This window comes from Boleophthalmus pectinirostris, unplaced genomic scaffold, assembly GCF_026225935.1.
Source record: "Boleophthalmus pectinirostris isolate CB_2022bp ecotype Guang Dong unplaced genomic scaffold, ASM2622593v1 HiC_scaffold_5, whole genome shotgun sequence".
In the NCBI taxonomy this organism is placed as follows: domain Eukaryota; kingdom Metazoa; phylum Chordata; class Actinopteri; order Gobiiformes; family Gobiidae; genus Boleophthalmus; species Boleophthalmus pectinirostris.
The window spans coordinates 17118112-17139297 of record NW_026571404.1 but is presented as its reverse complement, the minus strand read 5'-3'; the positions used below and the strand labels follow the sequence as shown (position 1 = coordinate 17139297).

Here is a 21186-nt window from a genome sequence, read left to right as displayed (position 1 = left end):
AATTAATATGAAACAAACGTTTTATTCATCAAAACAGTTAAAATGTCAAATGTAAATGAGTTTTCATCCTCTGAACAAGCGACACAACTGTAGCTCTGTAACAAAGTAATTTAGTAAAATATACCAAAAAAATAGTCTTGGCAATATATCGATACAGCAGCCCACGATATCGATACTATTTTTATAAGAATTATCCAAAATGCAAATTGAAGCTGGTCAAGTTGGTCTATAATCTGCTATTTGCCCAATCACAACACAAAGATAGACATTTTGCCTGCTCCCCATTTCAACTGCACAGGCCTATCTTCAATAAAGAGAGAGAAGTCTGATTGCCATAATAGTCTTGAGAGCTGGTAATTACACTGTATACTGACTGCTGAGAAAGTCCCAGCATGAAGGCAGATCTGATAAAGCACTTTGTCAAACATGCCCAGGGGTATTTAAGACTAATCTAAAATGCCCCCCCCTTCCCTCTCTCTCTTCACAGCTACAACAGTGGGACATGTGTGGATGGGGATAACTGGTACCGCTGCGAGTGTGCGCCTGGATTTGCTGGTCCAGACTGTCGAATCAGTGAGTATTATAATCCCTGATGTCCTACTTTGTGGTTTGAGATGGTTAGGTCTGTCACGATGAAAATTTGAAGAGTGAAATATTGCGGAAGAAAATATAGATGTTAAATATTGATACTGAAACTGAATTATTCTGACACAATAACCCTAAAGCATGATAAAAAAAACATCCTTAGAGCATCCTCAAAGACTGTTCTAAATGTAGACTATTGTTAAAAACATGAGCTGCAATAGATAAATGGCAGTTTATATAATGAGTCATAGAAGTCATGTATAGAACCCTCTACAGCTCAGATCTTATCATAGTACAGAGAAAAAATAACAAGGAAGTACCCATGATAAATATTCACCCTCAAAGTGATTGTTCCATCTATCTATATGGAACAATGTCTATGTAGTTTTTTGACAGGCCTAGTCATAGTCCCACACCAAATGTCTAGTCGGCCAATTATCTGTAGCAGGCTCTTGGCCAGGTTCAACCATTTCGGTGTCGCTCCGCCGGGCCCTGGTGCTGTCCTTAGGGGAAACAGGCTTAGCAGGCCAACAGCTAATCAGCCATGCTCCCTGACACTGATTACACAGATTGTTTTCCCTCTTAAAGGCTTTCAGATGGCCACATTCTTTCCCATTGCAAACCCTTTGTTCTACTAAGTCCAGCCTTCAGCTCCTGCATACCTGCTAATGATGCTGCCTTTAATAAAGCCGCATGGGGCACAGATATCCAGGCCTGACTTAAAACATGTTTGCTTGTTTTTATTAACTGGTGTACTTGTGTATGTACTGTGCAAATGACACATGACCTCTGGAAATTAAGCTGAAGAGGAATTAGATTTGTGTGCCGACTGCTTAACCCAATATTTGTGCTGTCTGGAGCCCATACGGGAGCAGTTTCTAACCCATTACCTTGCGCTCTGTGGCAGATATTAACGAGTGTCAGTCGTCTCAATGCGCCTCTGGCTCCACCTGTGTTGATGAAATCAATGGATACCGCTGCCTGTGTCCACCTGACAGGACGGGACCCCACTGTCACGAAGGTATTCACACAGTTAGCTTGTCAGTACCTAGAGGAAGCCAGTATAGATTTTTATACTGCCTTAAAATGATACGCTCTTTCTAAATAAATATATACCTTAACATGTATTGGAACAAGGGCTAAGCGAAAGGAGAAAAAATATATCACAGTATCTTGATAAGACAATTTAAATTTAGTGCGATTGAATTTAAACATAATATATATATAAATCTTTTACCCACAACATGATGATTAAACTTCATTTATTTTCTCAGAAACAAGAAAACCATGCACCGTTAATGGCCACATAACCCCGGACGGAATGAAATGGGATGAAGACTGCAACACTTGCCACTGTTCCAACGGGAAAGTGGTGTGTACAAAGGTATGCCTTTAAACTGCTAACCATTATCTGAGTGTGAAGAATTTATGACGCCTGAGTACAGCTGTGTGTCACATGATGTCATCGTTTACTAATGGGAACCGAGCCGGGGATAACTACAGTGCAATAAACCATTGTGGGACACAGATGGGAACATGTAGTTTAGCTTTAGACTCATGTTTTGCTGCATGTTTTACTTGAAATTTCACAGATAAGGCTCCTAATCCAATTTGCTCTAGTCCAGCTAACACAGAGAAAAGATAGAAAAGATAGTAGAAGGAAGCTACTGTAATGTATATAATACATCTATAACATGCCTGCATTTAAGGGCATACTATCAGGACAGAAATATAATTTATGCTACAATGCTTGATGACATGATTGTCAATTGATTTTGGTTGAAGGGCAAAAGGTCAATGACTGAAAATGTCAACTGTATAGGAAAATACTTTAAATACTAAAAGAGTTGTTTGAGCATGTTTCTGGCAAAAAGAGGAGTAGTCTTTTGAAATCAGTTAAACTGGAACTTCAGTTTCGGTTTACATGTTCTGACGTTTTCTTTATTAAATTATTAAATCAAACATAGATTTGTTTTGGCTCAAAACTGGTTCATGCATGGTTTAGTCCTGATTTTTTTTTGTTCAATTAGTTCTGCTCTAAAGCATATATTTATTTAGTGTGAGAAAATGTCCTCAGTATGTTCCCAGGTACAGCAGCTTGTAACAGCACAGGCAAAGGGTGGAGTTGACTCAGGAGTGTCACATTCAATATAGAGATGATGCATTTTGTTTTGAAAAGAAACACAATGGTGCAGTTGGAAATGGCTGCCAAATGCCATTTACTAGAAGTCACTGGGTAAGACGAGGCTATCTACAGGGAGAACAGTTTTTTCATTTATCATGAAAACTTCACATCTAAACGAACAATGGTGCCTCACTGATACAGCTTGCCTCAGGAGGAGTAAATCATAGGATTGACCCTATGAGGTTTCACAGCTTCCAGGAGTGTCTGCAGCAGAAATACAGCAGCATTCTTTCTTACAAAGAAATGAATCATAATCCAGGCTTATCCAGTGCAGATCTATGGCAACCCAAATATGTACTTAAGTAAGACTAATGCTTTAAAATATCTAATGTAAAATGTTTTTAAAATGTCTAATGTAAAATGTGATATAAATAATTATTAAAGTAAGAAAAATTGGAAAAATTACTACTTCAGTACTGAGTAACAGTGGACGTAAAAAGAATTGCAGATGTGATTCATGACTTATGACAGAATAGACTCATGCATTTCCCCAAAATAGAGAGCCAAATTACAAAAACAGTTCATATTTGAAAAGCAAGTGTCAGTGCAAATGATTTTTTGTTGTTGTTGTTGATGTTGTTCATATAATGCTTTTGCCACTATAGAATTACTTGAGTACTGTATTTTATAAAAAAAAATTTAAAAAAGTAATAAAGTGCTCAAGTAGGTGAATTACATTTGTTATCAACAAACTACTAAACATAACTTCCTTAAAATGTTATTCCAGTAAATGTAACCGAGTACTACGAACCCCTCTCTATGGTAATCAGATATAAGCAATGTATGACTGATTTCAATACTTGTTACTGTTTTTCCAGATGTGGTGTGGTCCCAAGTCATGCAAACTCGGAGCAAAGGGTCGCGGGGGCTGTCCATCGGGGCAGAGCTGTTTGCCAGTGAGGGAGAGCCATTGTTTTGTGAAGCCGTGTCTGGAGGAGGGCGAGTGCTGGTGCAGTAATCCAGCCACTGCGCCTCACAAATGCCACCTGAGCTCCAGTTTCCACGACGACAGCTGCGCCAACATCACCTTCACGTTCAACAAGGAGAACATGCCCCAAGTGAGTACCTCCTTCCATCCACCGTGAAGACATGAAATTAAGAGGTTTTTCGGGCCATTTTTCATGCTTCCTACACAACACAAGTCAAAAAGATCAGGTTTACATAAGTGTTTTTTCTATCTGGTCTCAGGCGTTGGCTTTTATTGTGAACATCAACGTGCTCCAGGAAACAAAATCATTATATCTTCTCCTCCTTGACCTTCAATAAAAATTAATTCACATTCACTTCAAGTTTTGGTGTTCTCAAACTCCCTAAACTTAACCACAATGAAAGATTAACTACAGGATCATATGGATTTCAGCTAAATGGGTTCACTGGCGACTCTGTCACCACATTGGGCCATCACTCGCCAGCTGTCTAACAAACATAACAGTCGATAGCGACAGGCATACGAGTCTGTGGTCTTTAATCCAAATGAGGTGGATCCCAACCAGATAGTACATTGAAAACACAGCCAAAATCTCAACCAAAAGATTGTTTTCTTTTGTCATTGTTTGCCCTGTATTTTCCACTAAGCATTTTATTCCCCTTTCCGCAGGGCTTAACAGTTGAAGGCGTCTGCAAGCAGCTAAGAAGATTGTATGTTGTAAAAAACTTCTCCTTGGAGCATTCAGTGTCGATAACTTGTGAGCCATCATTCTCAGCCAGCAATGAAATCCATGTTTGCATTGTAAGTAATTCTTTAATTCTCAGACAAACCTTTACCAGGCTTATCACTACAATTATCAATCATCGGCATGCTTTCTTTACCCCAACATCTCATTTGTGGTCAATTAAGATGAAAATGTAAACATAATCAGTAAGAAATGATAAGACAGAAAAGATAAAACATGGATAAACATGATTTTAACCTGTTTTTACATTTTCTTTTTGTAGTCGACTGATGACCATCGTTTGGACCGTAGCCCAGGCAAAGAGATCATAGACAGGATACTGGACCTGGTTAGCAAACGCAACGGCAACAATACCATCACAGCCTTCATCGCAGAAGTTCGTGTGCCAAGCCCGATCAAAACTGGTACGCACCACTTAACTCTCCTTTGTTTACTTGCATACACCTGAATGATGTAGGCGGATTCAATGTTGTTTTTTGAATTTTAGAAGGTTATGATAGTGGCAGGCATTCAATATAAAAAGCCCTTTGGAAACATTGGGAAAATATGTGTATGAAAACAAATTCCCATTCCACCCACACAGGCCCCGAGCCGGAGACCTGGGTGGTGCAATCTACAGTAAATAGTGCCGCACAGATCTGGTCTCATGGCAGTTGTAATTGAAAAGAATGCAGGCAGGGTTTCAATGGAAAGACTAGAGGTGCCTGCTACAAGGCCTCAGACTGGCTCACACTGTGACTGGCTGGACCTAGTAGTAGTTAGACTCCTGCATGTGTCCACCATTCATCAACACAGTGACAGCAGACTGCCGCCACAGCCAAATAAAAGCCGCCTCCTCCCTGTTAGGGCTCAGAGGTCAGGTTGCATTGGAAAAGCATGCTAATGATTTAGCTAGACTGACGCAGCTATATAATAAAGGCTTTTGTGTATTGTTTAAATAGGATGAATTATTTTATGTGTGTGTCATCTCATGACCTTTCTGCTTGCTTTGTCTCACAGACTACCTAGTGCCCCTCCTCAGCTCCGTCTTCATTGTGATCTGGGTCCTGGTGTTGGTCTCCATATTTCTGTGGTGCATGAGACACCGGCGGAAACAAAGCAACCACAACGGGACGTCCACTACAGGCGCAGAGGACAACACGACCAACAATGTGCGGGAGCAACTCAACCAAATCAAAAACCCTATAGAGAAGCATGTAGGCCTCACGGTGGCCATCAAAGACTATGAAAACAAGAACTCACTCATAGCCAAAATAAGGACAAATCACCCCGAGGGGGATGAGGACGACAAGGAGAGGCACTTACAGAAGGGCCGCTTTGCCAAACAGCCAGCATACACACTAGTGGAGCGGGACGACAAGACGCCCATCTCCAACCCCAACTCCACATCCAAACATCCAAACTGGACTAATAAACAGGACAACAGAGACTTGGAGACAGCAAACAGCATTAACAGGATGGACTACATTGTATAGCAGACAGCTGTGTTGCTGTGCAACCAAGCCTAATGCATTCACACCCCGGTGGTGGGTGAGCGGGGAGCTCTGGCATGTGTCGTTAGCGGACTGTCATGTCAGTGACCCCACAGTATTTTCAGATATTCCCCGTGTTAATTTAAGTTTTGACAAGCTGGCTTACACTGGCAGTGACAGTTGCTTTGGTGAGCTGGAAACACAAGGCACTGGTATACATTTCATGTAGAGCTGGTGGCACAAGTGTCCTCTATGCATTTCAGTTCCTGTGGTTTTAAGTTGGGACACATGGAGGGGCTCCTGGTGTAATTGTTGTACAATGACTAAACGACCCGACGTGTTCCATGCTAGAGCTAATATTTTAGTATTGTTTGAATTCCTTTAGTTCAGTTTGGAGAAAGTGCCTTTTCAGCTTTAGACTACAGCAACTGTCAAAAAAGATCAACTTTATTATTTATTTTTATTTCTGGGGGTTGGGGGGCGGGTTTGATGTCAGCAGTTGCTGCCAATATGAAGAATTTATGTCGATTTAGAAACTTGTAGATATGTACATTTTTTATTAATCATTGTGTATATTTGATTTATTAACTTAATAATCAAGAGCCTTAAGATATCATTCCTTTTTATTTATATGTTCTGTGTAGTTTGAAGGTTTTGATAGCTGCGGAAGCCAACCATTTCTAAATCTTTCCGTTGCATTTGTTAAAAGCCAAATTTCAAAGAATTTCAAAGACAATTGACAGGCCCTTTTGGCCTGAAAGAGACTTTTATTTTTCTCGTTTGACATTTCATCATTTCACCAGAATTTGTTGCCAAGACCTTGATCGAAGGCAAGTGAGGTTAGGACAACAAGCGACTACAGCTGCTCTGAGGGATGGACATGGTGGCAGACATATTGCTTGCCTCTAATGAAAAAATACTTAAGGGAACAAAAGCCCTCAGCAGCTCCAGTTTAACCCTCCGATACATTAGAAAGGCTGTCCATTTCACCAACTTGCACAGCAAGTCACAAAGGCACGCCAGATTTCCCATCTGCTTTAGTCAGCGTAATATCATAAGCTAGACCACGAGTACTTGAACAGTAGGGGGCAATGGGAACACTGTAGAATCGGATAAATACACTGCCTTGCTCTGCAAGAGTCTTTTGTTTCTGTGCACATTTGTTTCTTTTTAAAATGAGGCTCTTAAAGACAAACATGTTTTATCTCATTTGTTAACCCTTTGAGATCATGGCAACATTTTGTCCTACTTTTTGACTTGTGTTATGAACTTGAGAATTATGTGTTGATCTGGCAATATATTTTTGAAAGTCATATTTATTAAATATTTTGTATGAAAAGAGAATTAAAGTTGTCTTTGTTCTGACGGAGAGTGCAGTTTGTGTGTGGTGTTTAGAGCCAAACATGTTGAAGAAAAGGAGAGGATTCGGTCGTGGGAACCGTTGCTCGAGACACATCGTAGACTCTACAAGGTCTCTGTCCAAATGTGTTTATAGCTAATTACGTTGTAAGCAAGCTCGCCTTATGTTTTGTCAATGCTAAAGACTAAAATACCCTTGCTCCTCATGATCCACAAACAATGTTGTCCTTGTTGATGTGGTTTGAGTAGGACACTTATCTGCACTGAGCCTGAGAAGCTGCAGTCCAACGCAGAATGAGTTAAAAGGATTAAAGCCATAGCAAGAGATTATCAACACGCAGGAATGACCTTAAACATATCAAGACTTAAAACAATACTGCCTCTCCCTCTGTAACACCGTGGGCCTGTGTATCTGATGTCAAATTACACCCACTCAAGATAGAGATGGGAACAGCACCAGTTTAATTACAAACATCTCGAAAATTGGACAGAATGCCACTGTAATACTGCCAGGAGAAAGCGATACATGGTATTTTAATCACACTTGCTTCCAGTTTATCTGCATATTCTCACAAACAGTGCATAATCCAATGGGAAAATCATTTACCCCTTATTCAAATACAATAAAAATGATGAATAATGTTATTGTTTTGGTAAGGCTATCTTGAACTGTTTGTCCCTTGGTTGCCCTTTCCTTTTGTTCAGGGGGGAACAAGAATAAGCCCTGGACCAACTTCAATAGCCACACTGAAACCCAGGAATATTGTTTAAAGGAAAGTTGTAAAATCCACCCAAATTTAAAGCTACATTTCAGGTGCTAGGCAACTAAGTACTATGCAACTAATGCATGAATGAAATCTTAACTGCAACAATACATTTTTGCAAACAGGGTGATGAAACAAAACTGGAAACGGCAATCAATCAAAGTTGGAGCTTGAGTAGGGGGAACTGGACACTTTTCAGACATGTAGGAGCCAGCTTTTTTGAGCAAAATCCATGACGTACTGCATGGCTCCTGGCTGTCTGAAATCCCCAATCTTTAACACAAAACCAAATCTAAACTCAAATTAAGGTTTTTGACTTTCATTTGCGAGCTTTTCTTGACCACCACTGCAGTACTTAAGGGTGGAGGCCGAGTCTGTTTCAAGTATTTGACAAAGCGTAACTGGAGGGCTCATGTATCAATTGTTGTAATGTGTTTGTGTCGGCAGCAGCGAGGAGAGTAGACAGAGTAAACGATGAAGTGCTGTTTTGTTTCCAAAGGGGAGACACCAGCCCAGTCTGTGTGCGGTAAACATGTCAGTAGCTTCTCTGTTTTGCATAATATGTGATGAAGTACCACAGTCTATATTATGATATGACTGGTAATTTTTACTATACAACTTGAAGGGTTTTGTTAAATCAAACATAAAAAATCACAAGTGTTTTCACCCGAAAACATTGCAAATAATATTTTTTAATCAGACTTCTCAGAAAATGCTAAAAAAAAGCAAGTTGTCAAAGATGGTTACTGGTATGTTTAAATGAGAATTTATTTACTAAAGAATACAATTTTGCACCTTAAACAACTTGAATTCAAAGAGTGAAAGAAAGTATTTAAAGCCATATTGTGGAACATTCCAGGCAAATCAATTATATATCTATGGAGATACGCACAGTGTAATAGGCAAATTGTTTCAACTGTGTTCATGGACAAAGTTACGAGTCTCTGTATTCATGAAAAGGGATCAAAATCAAATTAAACCAAATTGTAATCAGTACAAGTTTAGCCATTACAAGTACAGACATTTTCTAAAGTTTTAAAAGGAAAATGAAGTCACTCAAATTACCAATAAAAAGATTTGGGAACATCATTTTAAGACTTTAGTGATGGAGATATTGCATTTACCAATCTTGCAATAACCCTAAATTGACAACATGCATCCTCCTCTTCCCACTATAGCCCCATCCTCTCTCTCAAGACTTCTTCATCCTCCGTAATCGCGATGCTCGGGGCACGTTCCCACTCCCCTCCTCTTCTTCCCGCTTCTGCGTGGATCTGGAAGTAATAGAGGAGCTAGAGGATGCATGCTTGTCAGATAGGCCCCTCAGACTTGCGGCCGGCCTGGTTTGGTTTGTCTGTGCCGTGTTATTGCTGCTTGCGAGGGGCTGCCGCGGGGCCCTTTTCCCTGGAGTAAGCAGCTCTACTTCCACTGTGGTTTCAATGCGTTCAGACACCGGGAAAGCCTTGAATTCTGTCTTGCATTCGGGGTCGTGCCTGAAAGTTTGACTGGAGCTTTCAAGACACGCCCTCTTGGCCCGTTGCGGGATAGGGTCTTCCCCCTCGTCCCTTGTGGTCTTGCTAGTTTTTGGACCAGCTTCTTGTTGGCAGGGAGCAGTCTGTTTGTCAGTATTCCTATTATTCTGCTCACGAGTTGGGCTTGAGTCCAATTTATTCCCAATCTGAACCACTGGATCAGGAGACTGCTTTGAGTGAGCACCCTCTAGTTCAGTCTGGCTTCCAAAGTTCTGGGGGTCTTTCTGTTCCTTGTTCTGAACACTGGCCTGCTTGGCTCTGAGAAGCAGATAAAGAGCAGATATATATAAAACAACAAGCACTCATTTTACTGTAACACAATATTTTATTACTTTTGATTTTGTACATATCTGCCATTTTTTGACAGAATATAAAATAATGTATCTGTGCTACATTGATAAAAACTTGTGTATCGTTTGTTTGACTTAAATAATAGTTGATAAACATCAAGCCCAGAGTTGGAAACAGGAAATGTATGAAAAAGATTTCATTAAAGGACCCATATTAAGTTATTTTCTGATCTATGTTATAATGTTGTTTCCTCATCAGAAACATAACTAGAGTTGTGTTTTGTTTCATTCACAAATGTCTATGTGTTATGAGGCAATACAGGAAGTGCTCCACGTCCTGTATTGCCTCATTTCCTCTAATACAGGGAAATGATTCACTAGAATATTTTAGTTAATTTCAGCCCTGGAATCTGCTGAATAAAATGTAAAAGGTAACTGTTCTCTTGAAACTACCACTTCATGACATCCCAAGGTGGAGTTATATAACAATAAAGCCATGTGGTGGAATGTAACAGGCAAAGCAATAATATCTCAATGCAGAAGTTACATAGTCCACCTTTAAATTGCAAATGGTTAAAAGGTTGTTATATGCACCCACGAGTAAGGGTTTTACAAGTAAAGGTACTTCAGTAAAAGTTTTACTGAAGTACTTTAGTAAAAGTTTTACTGAAGTACTTTTACTTGTAATTGAGTATTTGAGAATTAGCCATGTAGCAGTATTTCTCCAGTTTAAAGAACCCGTTCCCCTCTCTGATAAACAGGATATGGACAGTTCCACGAGTGTCCTGTCAGAGCACAGGGCTGGAAACTTCAGTGTTATTTGCTCAAACTTACATCTTTTGAAGCCCAGTTTTCTTTGTTTTTGTGGGGATGTGAGGAGGCTCTTGGGTTTCGGCCGCTTTGGAAAAATATTCTGATCGACTTTGTTCACTCAGCTCTTTCTGGAGGGATGAGAGGACAAACAGGGACAGTCCACTATCATTTAGCGCCATCACACACAAACACATTATTGTGATATTTGGTTGAAACCAGAGTTGCACATCATTTGCTTTGAGGTTAATAAAACAGTATTTTCTAACTATCTAATCCCCCAGGAACCACAGGCAATAACATCGGCACATTTATACAGATAACAAATGTAAAGTGTCTTTCCCAATGACACAACAAACACGTAAAACTTAGGGACCAAACCACATACCTTCTTGTAACAGATAGATTTGCAGAGCTTGAATTCAATTTATATAATACACAGATACTAAGGATACTATGTATCATTGGGCAATTAAAATATGACTTTTTAGATAATTATTTCAAAAGTATATTAGAGATTTTTGCAAAATTTTTGTGGAGTGGAGTTTCTCTCACATCGCCTTCCTTCTACAGTGCAAAAATTAAGTAATTCTAAAACACACATAGAAAATAAATATGAAATGTATTAAATGTATATTTGTGCAAATGCATTTCAATCTAAAATTTACATTTGATTTTCCACTCCATGAGATTAACTATGTAGATGAAAAATGTCTATTGCTTTGAGGCAGAACCAGGACTGGCCCAAATTTTGGATCTCACCAACAAATGCCCTCACCAGGCCTCTAATGGAGCTTAATTACACATCTCTGGAGTGACTGAGCCAGAGCAGGCTGTGGATTTATGAGTGGACAGACACTGAAGGAAACCAAGCAGAACCAAGAGTCTGTCAAGTGCCCTGGTCGAACCCACAAATATACTGTAATGTTTAAATAATGTACCAGTTTAAGGGTCATTTAGGCACATTTGGAGAAGATGTCTTATGGGATATGCACTCTTTCCTCTAAGCAAATGTTCAATGCAATAAATATCAATTGATACATGGAAAAAATAAACATTAGCTTGGTTATTGCAAGCCTATAACAGTATGTTCCTTATGCCAGTGGATTTCAGACTTCTCGTAGATAATATTTGCCTTTCTGAGTACCACCAGATCAAAACCCAGGCTTAATCAGGCCTAAATGAACGCTAAAACAAGACTATGAATAAGACGAATTAAGGCTAAAACAAGATAAGATACTGATTAATTCAAAGAAACACAAAAACAGGCAAACTTTTGATCCTAAATAAATCTAAAAATACAGAGGGTAAAGCAACACTGAGAAACACTGCCTTGCGCTATGACCAGATAAATAGTTCATATTAAAATGTTGATTAATTGAAAAAAGAGTTGCCTCAATAAGGACATCTGACTTGAAATCTTTGGAGAAGTATATTCTGCAAATCACTTTGGACAAGACAGTAGTGGACTATTATTACGTTACAAGAAAAAGTTGCGGGTGGCATGAAATCGATTTATACAGAAGGTCAAATAAGTACAAGAAAATAGCTGTATCTGGACCATAAACCGTAAATTAACACAAGTCAAATTTTTTGTGCTTAAGTTTCATAACTACGTTGCACTGGTACAATTCTTGCCCAATGCTTGGCTTGGAAAATTAGTAGTTACAGTGGATTCAGGGAAAGTCCTCGTTGACCCTTTTTAATATTTCGCAATAGTTGTAATAGTAGTTGGCGTATCCCCATGAACACAGGGGAGTGTAATAATCCCAAATAGAGAGTACTACTAGGGCATTGTGGCTGGTGTTGTGTGTGTGACCCTAGCAACTGCTCACTGGTCTATGCGTTGTAAAAGAGGCCAAAGCGAAGAAAAGGGGGCAGAGAGAGAGGCCGTCCAGCAGGGAAGTGGGCGGCGGCTAATGTCAAGGAACAAGGGACAAGATACTGACGTGAATAGGAGACAGAAAAAACGACAATGTAACAAAGAGCAGTGGACCTCCAGAGGCTCTGAAATGTAACACAAATGTAAGAGTCCCACACAGGAAACCAGGGACAGGCACAGCTTTGTCCCATCCTAGTGGAGAGTGGGCAGTGGGTCAGGCGCTTCACAACCATGTCTGGACCACAGCTGGAGATTTGGATTCATATAGAACAAAATAAAAGAATAAACAAAGTAAAATCTCTGTTTACAATGCTGCTATTTATGCATATATTTGGAACATGTCAATTGCATCTCCAAATTACGACTCATTTGGATTCAAAAAGGTGGAATAAAATTAGTGTGGACGTTTACAATTATGCATCTGTAAGTTTGGATGCGTAAAACGGAAGTGGTTAAAGCTACACTATGCAACGCTGGAGGAGGATATGCCATGATATTGTCTGGAATGTTCCGTGGTATGGCATTATCCATTTTAATTGAGACACTAAGCTATGTTACAGGTCAGATCTGGGCCCACTCACAGCAAGTAATGTGTTTGCAAAGGAATTTTTTAAGATAGAAAAACACCTATAATTGCAAGAAAGCTAAGTTAAATGCCATACTGTGGAACATTCTAGGCAAGCAATATCATCTTTAAGACGAGCAGGCAGCAATTTGTAAGTCAGAATCATCACATTTTAAATCCCAATATTCATCTCCAATTACTTAATAAAAGAAACAAGTCTGCTGACTAGAAAACTGCAGTGCCCAATGGGAGTAGACGACGTCGAAGTAAACATTATCACAACAGAGAGTCGGCAACTCGGATGGATAGCTGCATATCACAATATCGAGTAGCGGATTTTTGTGCTGCCATATACAACGTGTACCACCAATTAAGAAAGTAAAACTGGAGAATGAAGTAAGTAGAGCGCAGTGGGCGTATGCCGCTGGCGGTGAAAATGGAGGTTGATCTGCAACATAGCATCTTGAAAATGAGTGATTAAAGACTGCTCAAACATGCACAAATCACTCCAAATACAACTTAAAGAGGGGAAATGAGAAGGGGAAACAGCTACGGTTAAACATGGTTAAAAGAATAGATCTGCTTTAAAAGGATTGGGGTAGCAGACCAAAACTGTTACTGGAACAAACAACTATAATAACTACTGCAGACTTTGCTGAACTCTATAAAAATATGTCCTTTATACCCTTGACTTGAAAGTTTGTAATGCTATAGGAAACAGCAGCCACAATTGGTTGAGGTGCTTGCACTCATGTTGCAAATGATACTAGGTTTGAAAATGATGAAGAATCTCATTATCATCCTTATAATAAAGCCCATTCACATGTACTGTAGTCACATCACTCTGCACAAGTTCTGAGAAAGACGTGGGTGCTCGCATTTGCATCACTAGGCCTTGATGCGTCTGCTCATCTGCTCGATATGAATAAATGCTGTTTGAAAATCCAAACATGAAAGAAAAATCAACAAGGGGCCGATGGGAAACTTTTAGTGTCTTTCAGTTCCTGTCGGCATAACTTCAAACAGGAGGAACTTTGATGGAGGCACACGGGGCAGACAGACCCCGAAACATGAATAATAATCAGAAGAGTTTGATATGCTGCGTAGGAGATGGTGGAGGGATTAAAAACTCAAGTAGGAGGGTGTGGACCAATGAAAGCACCTTGTAATTATCACGAGCCGTGGAGATAAAGAGCTGAGTATTGTGTGGGAAAGCAGGCAGTCTAATCTGGAAAGGAATGACTCCAAAAAAGTTGGAGCATGTCCTGTGAAAAAGTAAGGAGCGTAGGTAGTTCAAGGAAAATGTGAGAGGTAAAAGGAAGCAAGAAAATGTATTTATTGGAAGTAGAGCTGCAATGACAAAGCAAATAATTGTAAACAGTTGACTATATAAGATAATTCTAGTAACATTTTGATAATCACTATCATTATCTGAACTATACAGACTATAAAACACATACAAAAGTATAAACAATTCCTGGTTTTCATCAATAATATACTTTATTTCTATATATTCTATTTCAGCCACCATATCTTCTCTTTTTCCACCTTTATTTGGTTGCTAGTGTACTAAAAAAGTCAATGTACAACAGACAGTCATTTGTCCAGTCTGCTAATCCAAAAAAATAATGGCTCACTAGTCTGCTATTAAAATAATTGGTAGTTACAGCCCTAATTGAAAGATTTGTTATTGCATATTTGACCTTTTACCCAGTCATTCATTTCAAAAGGTAGTTAGGTGTACAGAGAGAGAACAAGGCCTGCCCCTATCCCTGCACAGTTATTGTTGTCAGTGTCATTTTTACATGGGAGTGATTTAAATCTTATTTGGAATATAACCATTAGCTACATTACAAGCTAATGTTACAGGCACAATAATTAATACTTGCTTCATGGAAAAGTTTGATTTGACCCAGAGGATACTTGTACTTTTTTTAATGCCAACTTGTAACATGATTGTATTGCATATGGTCAAAAAATGTATATGAGTGTGAATCTTACACATTTATGAGGGGTATCCATGGGTTTCATAATGATGGAAAACTAGCATGGTTGATTGCAACTTGGACTCAGACCCTCTGACCCCCCCCAAAAAAGACTGTCTTGTGCCATGCACTGTATGTCTTTTGCACAATTTACCATTTGCACTAGATCCACATAAGAAACGGCCTTTTATTATTGCTGTTACTTGATCTGACTCGAACTGCACTGTACTGTACACTAGTGTTTTTAGCTTAATGTATTTATCTATGGTTACTTCAGTGGTTAGAGATGATGTTATTTGTTGTGTCTGTGCATGTAAATGTTGTCCTGTCTTATACTTTAATGTTTGTCCTGACTTGTCTACACATGGGATAGAGAGAAACGCAATTTCAATGTCTTCGTATGTCTACTACTTGTGAAGAAACTGATAATAAAGCTAACTTTGAACTTTTGAACTTTGAGCAATTAAGAATTTAAAACAAAATATTATATCTTTTGCATAAGGAAAAAATACTATTAAGTATGTACTACTGCTAGAATATAATTAGCTAGCATATATTAAATTTATTTAATTCAATAAATACATAACCAAAGTCATATCTTAAAAACAAAAACACATATGATGCTATATTAAGATGCAATGCCACTGAAGCACTACGGCCCCCTCTCTGGCAGCGTGCCAACTCTACACAAGACGCCACATCTGGACAAAAGATTACGATAAGCCTGGCAAAAAGGGCAGTGAGAATAAACCAAATGAATCACTAGGTTTTAAGAAGATAGAGGTACAGATTCTCATGTTTGGGAAAAGTGGCTGCATAAGACTTCAAAAAGATAACTCGCTACTTGCTCCATAAAACAGGGAATGAGAGCTTTCAATCAGCCTTCTCTGATAAAAGCAAGAGCACAGAGAGCAAGATTACCTGTGTTATCACTGCATGCGGCTACAATTGAAAGTAATGCAGTGATGGAGATGACCAAAACTACTGAATTTAAATACCTTATTTTGATGGACAATGTAACAGACTTATATGAGCTTCACCATGTGATTCTCAGTTGAGTTAGAGATATTTCTAGAAGATGATCTACTGCAAGAGGTCACTGGGGTCAGATGGGGTTAGCTCCGCCCACCGTACTAGGAAAATAAACAGTTTTCTTCATGCCCTGTGCTCTGACACTAGGGGTTACACCAAAATAATAACAAGATGTTGCCTGAAATGGAAGCCACAGTTGAAAGTTGGAAGGAATGTAGGATCATCCTTGCCAAAACTTTCTACTTCTTCAAATTCTAAGATTAAGTCATCTAAAAAAAAGGAAGAAGTAACAAAAAGCATTCACTACACATTTCCTAAAATAATATGGTTCTTCACTTTTTAAATTGTTCCATAAAATTCAAAGTGCAAAAAGAATGAAGATCTGGTCTATATCTAACAGATCTGTTTGGAGTCTAACAAGAATGTTGATGCTGGCACTGGCTTATGTGCAATATTAAGTTATTACAATTTAAGACAACGGGGGCCCCAGAACTTCTTTTGTTTTCAAGGTGCCTCAAAATCACTAGGTGGGATGTTTTTACAAGCTTTTGCAGGTTTTACTTGGAGTATAGGAAGTTGGATCAGACGTGACTCTAAACCTGGATAGCTGGAAGAATATTATGCTGTGATAATGTTAGGGTACATGCAAAGAGCAGAAACATGCAAGGTCATCCACCACTGAAAATGTGGACTCCATTTACAACTACATGGTGTGGAAACTCTGAAGGTAGACAAAACATAATAGGTTTAATTGTTCAGTGTTCTGTTTGAATAAATATGAGTGAAAATTTGCCTGGCAAGTACAATACTTTACAAAAACATTAAGGTCTGGAACCGTATCCTTTCTCCGTGATTTCCAATGGCCGTGAATAATAAGAATAACCATCAGAGAAACACGTGGTCCATTTGTGTCAAAACAAACATGGCAGCTTACAACAAAAAATAAATAAATAAATTGAAAAAAGAAAATAGCAAAGAGAGCATAGAAAGCATGGACTAAACTATGTATCTATGGTAAAACAAGTTAGAAATTCAGAATTATAAGAAAATTTTCAAAAGGAGATGACGTTAGCATTTAAGAGATGTGCTACAAATTGCGATGATATGTCCATGGACTGTATAAAAGAAGTGGACTAAGCGTGTGTTACGTCACCCATAGCGTTCAGCGCTACTCAAATGAGGCTTGTGATGCTAACAGTTACAGGAGAAAATCTGGAGCCAGGCTCTATGTTATGAATAGGATTTTTTTGATGGACAAACTAGCAAAAAAAAAATTCAGGATCATATTGAGTGGGTTAATACGAACATTTTAAGACCAAAATGACAAGGCTCACTGCTGCAGAGAGAGGGTCGACCAGAGTCCAATGTAAGTCAATTGGAATCAGGGTCAGAAGGAGCCGGAAGAGCCTCCTGGCGCACTTCCTATTTGGCACTCGGTGGCTAGTGCGTTAGCTATGTCCACTCATATATATGGTCTATGGGTATGTCCCAAATAATTTGGTTGATGCACTTTGTGGTCTGGTTCCCGGCTGTCCTGTCTTCAAACAAGGTGAAAATATGATGAAGAGAAAACAAGTTTTTTGGGTTTTTTTTTTTTCATTTCTTAGGGCCAAATAGATGCATGTGCTCATTTGATATGTATTTTGATATGTCATTAACCGCAGTATCAAATTCATGTAGCTAAAAATACCTGTAGCAAATGTGCTGTATGTATTCAGGGAGTTTTGTATTCAAGATGTACTTGTATTCAGTCAGTCTATTCTTTAATTTAAGTGCAAACAAGCTCGTGTCTGGGTTACTGCAGGTCAAACTGACTTGAAATGTCATTGAAGCTCAAAAAAGCTCAGAAAAAGCTGCTCAAAACTGAGCAGATATAATTTTTGCTGCTTTAAATAATGTCTTTGCCTATAAAAGACACCATGCGCTTGATGCCAGTCAACAACAAAAATTCTCAATGTTTCTTTTGCCGTAATAAAATTAAAATGAAATCATGCTTTCCACAGAATGACTTTGAAGAGAGCATTGAAGCTGCAGCTGAGTCCTCCAACTGGCACCAGCAAACAATAACAACTATATTTTGGGGACAAGAACTCCAGTATCAAGTTTACACAAGAAACAAAAAGCTTTTAAATAAATGGGCCAAAAGGTCAATCATGAACCATCAACCGTTGTCTAACTTAGTAGATCTGATTCCACTTGATCTACCAATGTCTTGGGGATTCATTCATAGTTTTGAAATACTAAGCAAAGAGTTGTAGTTGGTAGTGGTAAATGCTGCCTTAGTTGATCAAATCTTTTATTAGTTGACAAATTATTTTATTTGAATTAGACTATAACAGAAAGGGGAAAGCATGGAGTGAGTTGGCTGCAGTTTCTGGAATGACTAGACAGTTTAATCTGCCTTTACACTTCAAGATACTGTTTACAAGAACCTTTCTGCACAAGATCCGAATAATTGTTAGAGTTTTGCCTGCATCACCTTCAGTCAACAAGAGCTGCATAAAGCATTTATTTTATCCACTATAATAAAAATATGAAAAGACAAGAGATTGGTCGCAGAACAGATGCTAGATGCTATGCCATCATCAGCATTTGCTCAAGCTATTTGCTGAATGTCTCTCCCCTCTCGTCATCACCATTTCAAACTGCTTACTGTCCCGGCATAAAGCTTACAGGACAATCACATCCAAAAAGTATTTCTGTGTTTTGGAAGCATTTATTCCTGAACTTCTTGGCATGCTTCAAGCTCCCTTTTACAAAATTGTGTGTGCTTTTATATGAATTTAGACTATATTTACTTTAGTCTATCACCTTCCACTGTGCAGTAACATTTCTGCTCATTTCCACCCACCACTCATGCCCAGTTTGGCTTAGCGCAGCTCACCACACCGTCCTTGCAACAAAGTCAACAAACATGCACAGGCACATGCTTGTTTAAAATAGAACATTTCTTACAGTAAACTCCATGACAAAGGATTTGGATCCACCCAGGAGCCTTAAGAGTTACACCCTACAAAGTGGCTTTTAATCAGATAAGAGTGCAAAAGCTCAATAAGAAATTTGCCCACAAATGAAAATGGTGGTTCAACCCCTCTACTGGAATTACATTTTGTGTTCCTAGGAAAGACACGTCACCGAATTGGCCAATGTTATATTGTAAGCGAACACTGGCAAAGATTGGCTAAGACAGGCGAAGACTGGCAACCATGTTTACATGAGTCTGCTCGACAGCACCTAAATAATTAACTGGGAGACAGCTATGCAGTGTATCACCTTTTACTTGCAATTTACAAATACTGCTCCAATAAAAACAAAATGATGGCTTAAAAGATGAATTAGAAAACTTATAATTGAAAAGTCTATTATTCCTCCTCAGTGAGAAAAAATGCTTCCTTGGGGGATCTTTTGGTGGTCTGTTTGGTATTTTGAATGAAGAATCAAACTAAAGTCATTAACAGACAAAATGAGCGCTTGGGAAAGTATAGCTGTAGCGAGCTGTGAAGAACCCAGGCGTGCTGAGGTCATGAGTAAACACAGAAAGAGGCTTCGGAGAGAGAGAGGGGGGCGTGGGGGGGAACACATCTGCACTGCCTTTGATCCCAACTTCTGCGGCCCAGCACGCCACTCACCTCAGCTGCCCACACTGCAAAACAATGGCCTACAACGCTACGGAGCTCTGATTTTTCCCAGGCCGCCCTCCCTCCGCACTCACTTGGTCAATACTTGGAGTTTTAGATGAGACTTAAGTTCAGATTAGAGAAGATAATAAATAGAAGTTTGTTTGCATCAGTTTTATGCAAAGGAAGCATGTTTCGATGCACTGTTATTCTGGGTTTCTGGGTCAGGTCGATATGGTTCTCTTGTTGGATCAGAGAGAAGTCTGGTGATGTGAGAGGAGCAGATGTGAAGGCAGCTGTGAGAACAAGAGCATTCAGTATTCAAGTAACAAAGAACACTGGAAATATAACAGAAAAAGAATACATTTTATAGAAATCCGGTCACAAAATCGTCACAGGCCAATTGTAGTGAGTTAAAACCAACTGTGTTGGAAAGAGCGTCTAGAACAAAATGTACTGTATACCAAATTAAATGCATAATGAAGTTTGTGCTGTGATCTGCTGTGGTTCCTCTAAAGACAACAAGCCTTATTATGGAAAAAGTGCGGTGACCTGTGGCTAAGCATAGCAAGATTACAAACGAGATTACAAACCTGGTGTAACAAGATTTTTTAAAAAGAGGGATTATTTTATTATATTTATTATTATTATTTATTGCTTGCTATGCTCTCATCATTGTGTTAAAATGTTTACATATGAATAACAACAACATATCATAGTGAATAAGATGGGTGAGGGAGTGGCCCCATTGTGTAATCTTTTAACGTGTCAGTTATGTTATTACTTGTCTTGCTAACATGAAATGACAACAATGGAATTTGCATTTAGGAATGCTTGTGAACCAAATAATACTTGACAGTCATTCTTAGATAAACTAGAAATCAACTGAGATCAATTTAGCTGAATGAAGACTTGTTTGTCCTTTTAATGATTAATGAAGCATTTAATTTATTGAGTTGATTTATTAAGTGTTTTTTGTGACTCAAAGCTGCTCAAGATTGCATTATTCATTCACTCCACACCTGGTTAGCTGCTTCTTTAACCATAGGCCTACTAACCAGAGCAAAACTACTCATTCACACACAGGCAAGGTGAGTTTGCTCTTGCCCAAGGACACAATGACAGCATGAACTGGTTGAAGCTGAGATAGAACCGCTGATCATTGGGTGGGTATGGGAAGGCTCTAACCTCTAAATCACTGCCTCTAAATCACTGCCACAAAATCTGATTATATGTAACAGCAGACTATGCCTTGCTCCAATTCTCCGGTAACTGAGTACAGTGTAGTGACAACAGCTAGTGTGTATCTGATTTCCACAAAAATACCAATACACTTTTAATGTGATGGTTAATTTTCAACCTAAATTGCCCAAAGTTGTTATGTAGGTTCTAAAATTAGCAAATCACAGATGCCAGCAAGCATTTATGTTCACCC

General features: G+C 38.9%; 2 protein-coding genes across 3 annotated transcripts in view; one reads left to right on the top strand and one right to left on the bottom strand.

The window, feature by feature from the left end:
* jag1b (jagged canonical Notch ligand 1b) overlaps positions 1-7280 on the top strand; it is a 35003-nt gene extending 27723 nt beyond the window's left edge. The window contains exons 20-26 of the mRNA XM_020921040.2: positions 488-573; positions 1493-1606; positions 1860-1969; positions 3589-3828; positions 4368-4499; positions 4706-4847; positions 5443-7280. Coding sequence (XP_020776699.1) covers positions 488-573; positions 1493-1606; positions 1860-1969; positions 3589-3828; positions 4368-4499; positions 4706-4847; positions 5443-5918 — 1300 coding nt within the window. The 3' untranslated portion in view covers positions 5919-7280. The remainder of the gene's footprint in view (positions 1-487; positions 574-1492; positions 1607-1859; positions 1970-3588; positions 3829-4367; positions 4500-4705; positions 4848-5442) is intronic.
* Positions 7281-9007: 1727 nt separating this feature from the next.
* slx4ip (SLX4 interacting protein) overlaps positions 9008-21186 on the bottom strand; it is a 43230-nt gene continuing 31051 nt past the window's right edge. For both annotated transcript variants that reach the window (XM_055162988.1, XM_055162989.1), the window contains 2 exons: positions 10695-10801; positions 9008-9828 (listed from right to left, as the gene is read on the bottom strand). In XM_055162988.1, coding sequence (XP_055018963.1) covers positions 9231-9828; positions 10695-10801 — 705 coding nt within the window. In that variant the 3' untranslated portion in view covers positions 9008-9230. The remainder of the gene's footprint in view (positions 9829-10694; positions 10802-21186) is intronic.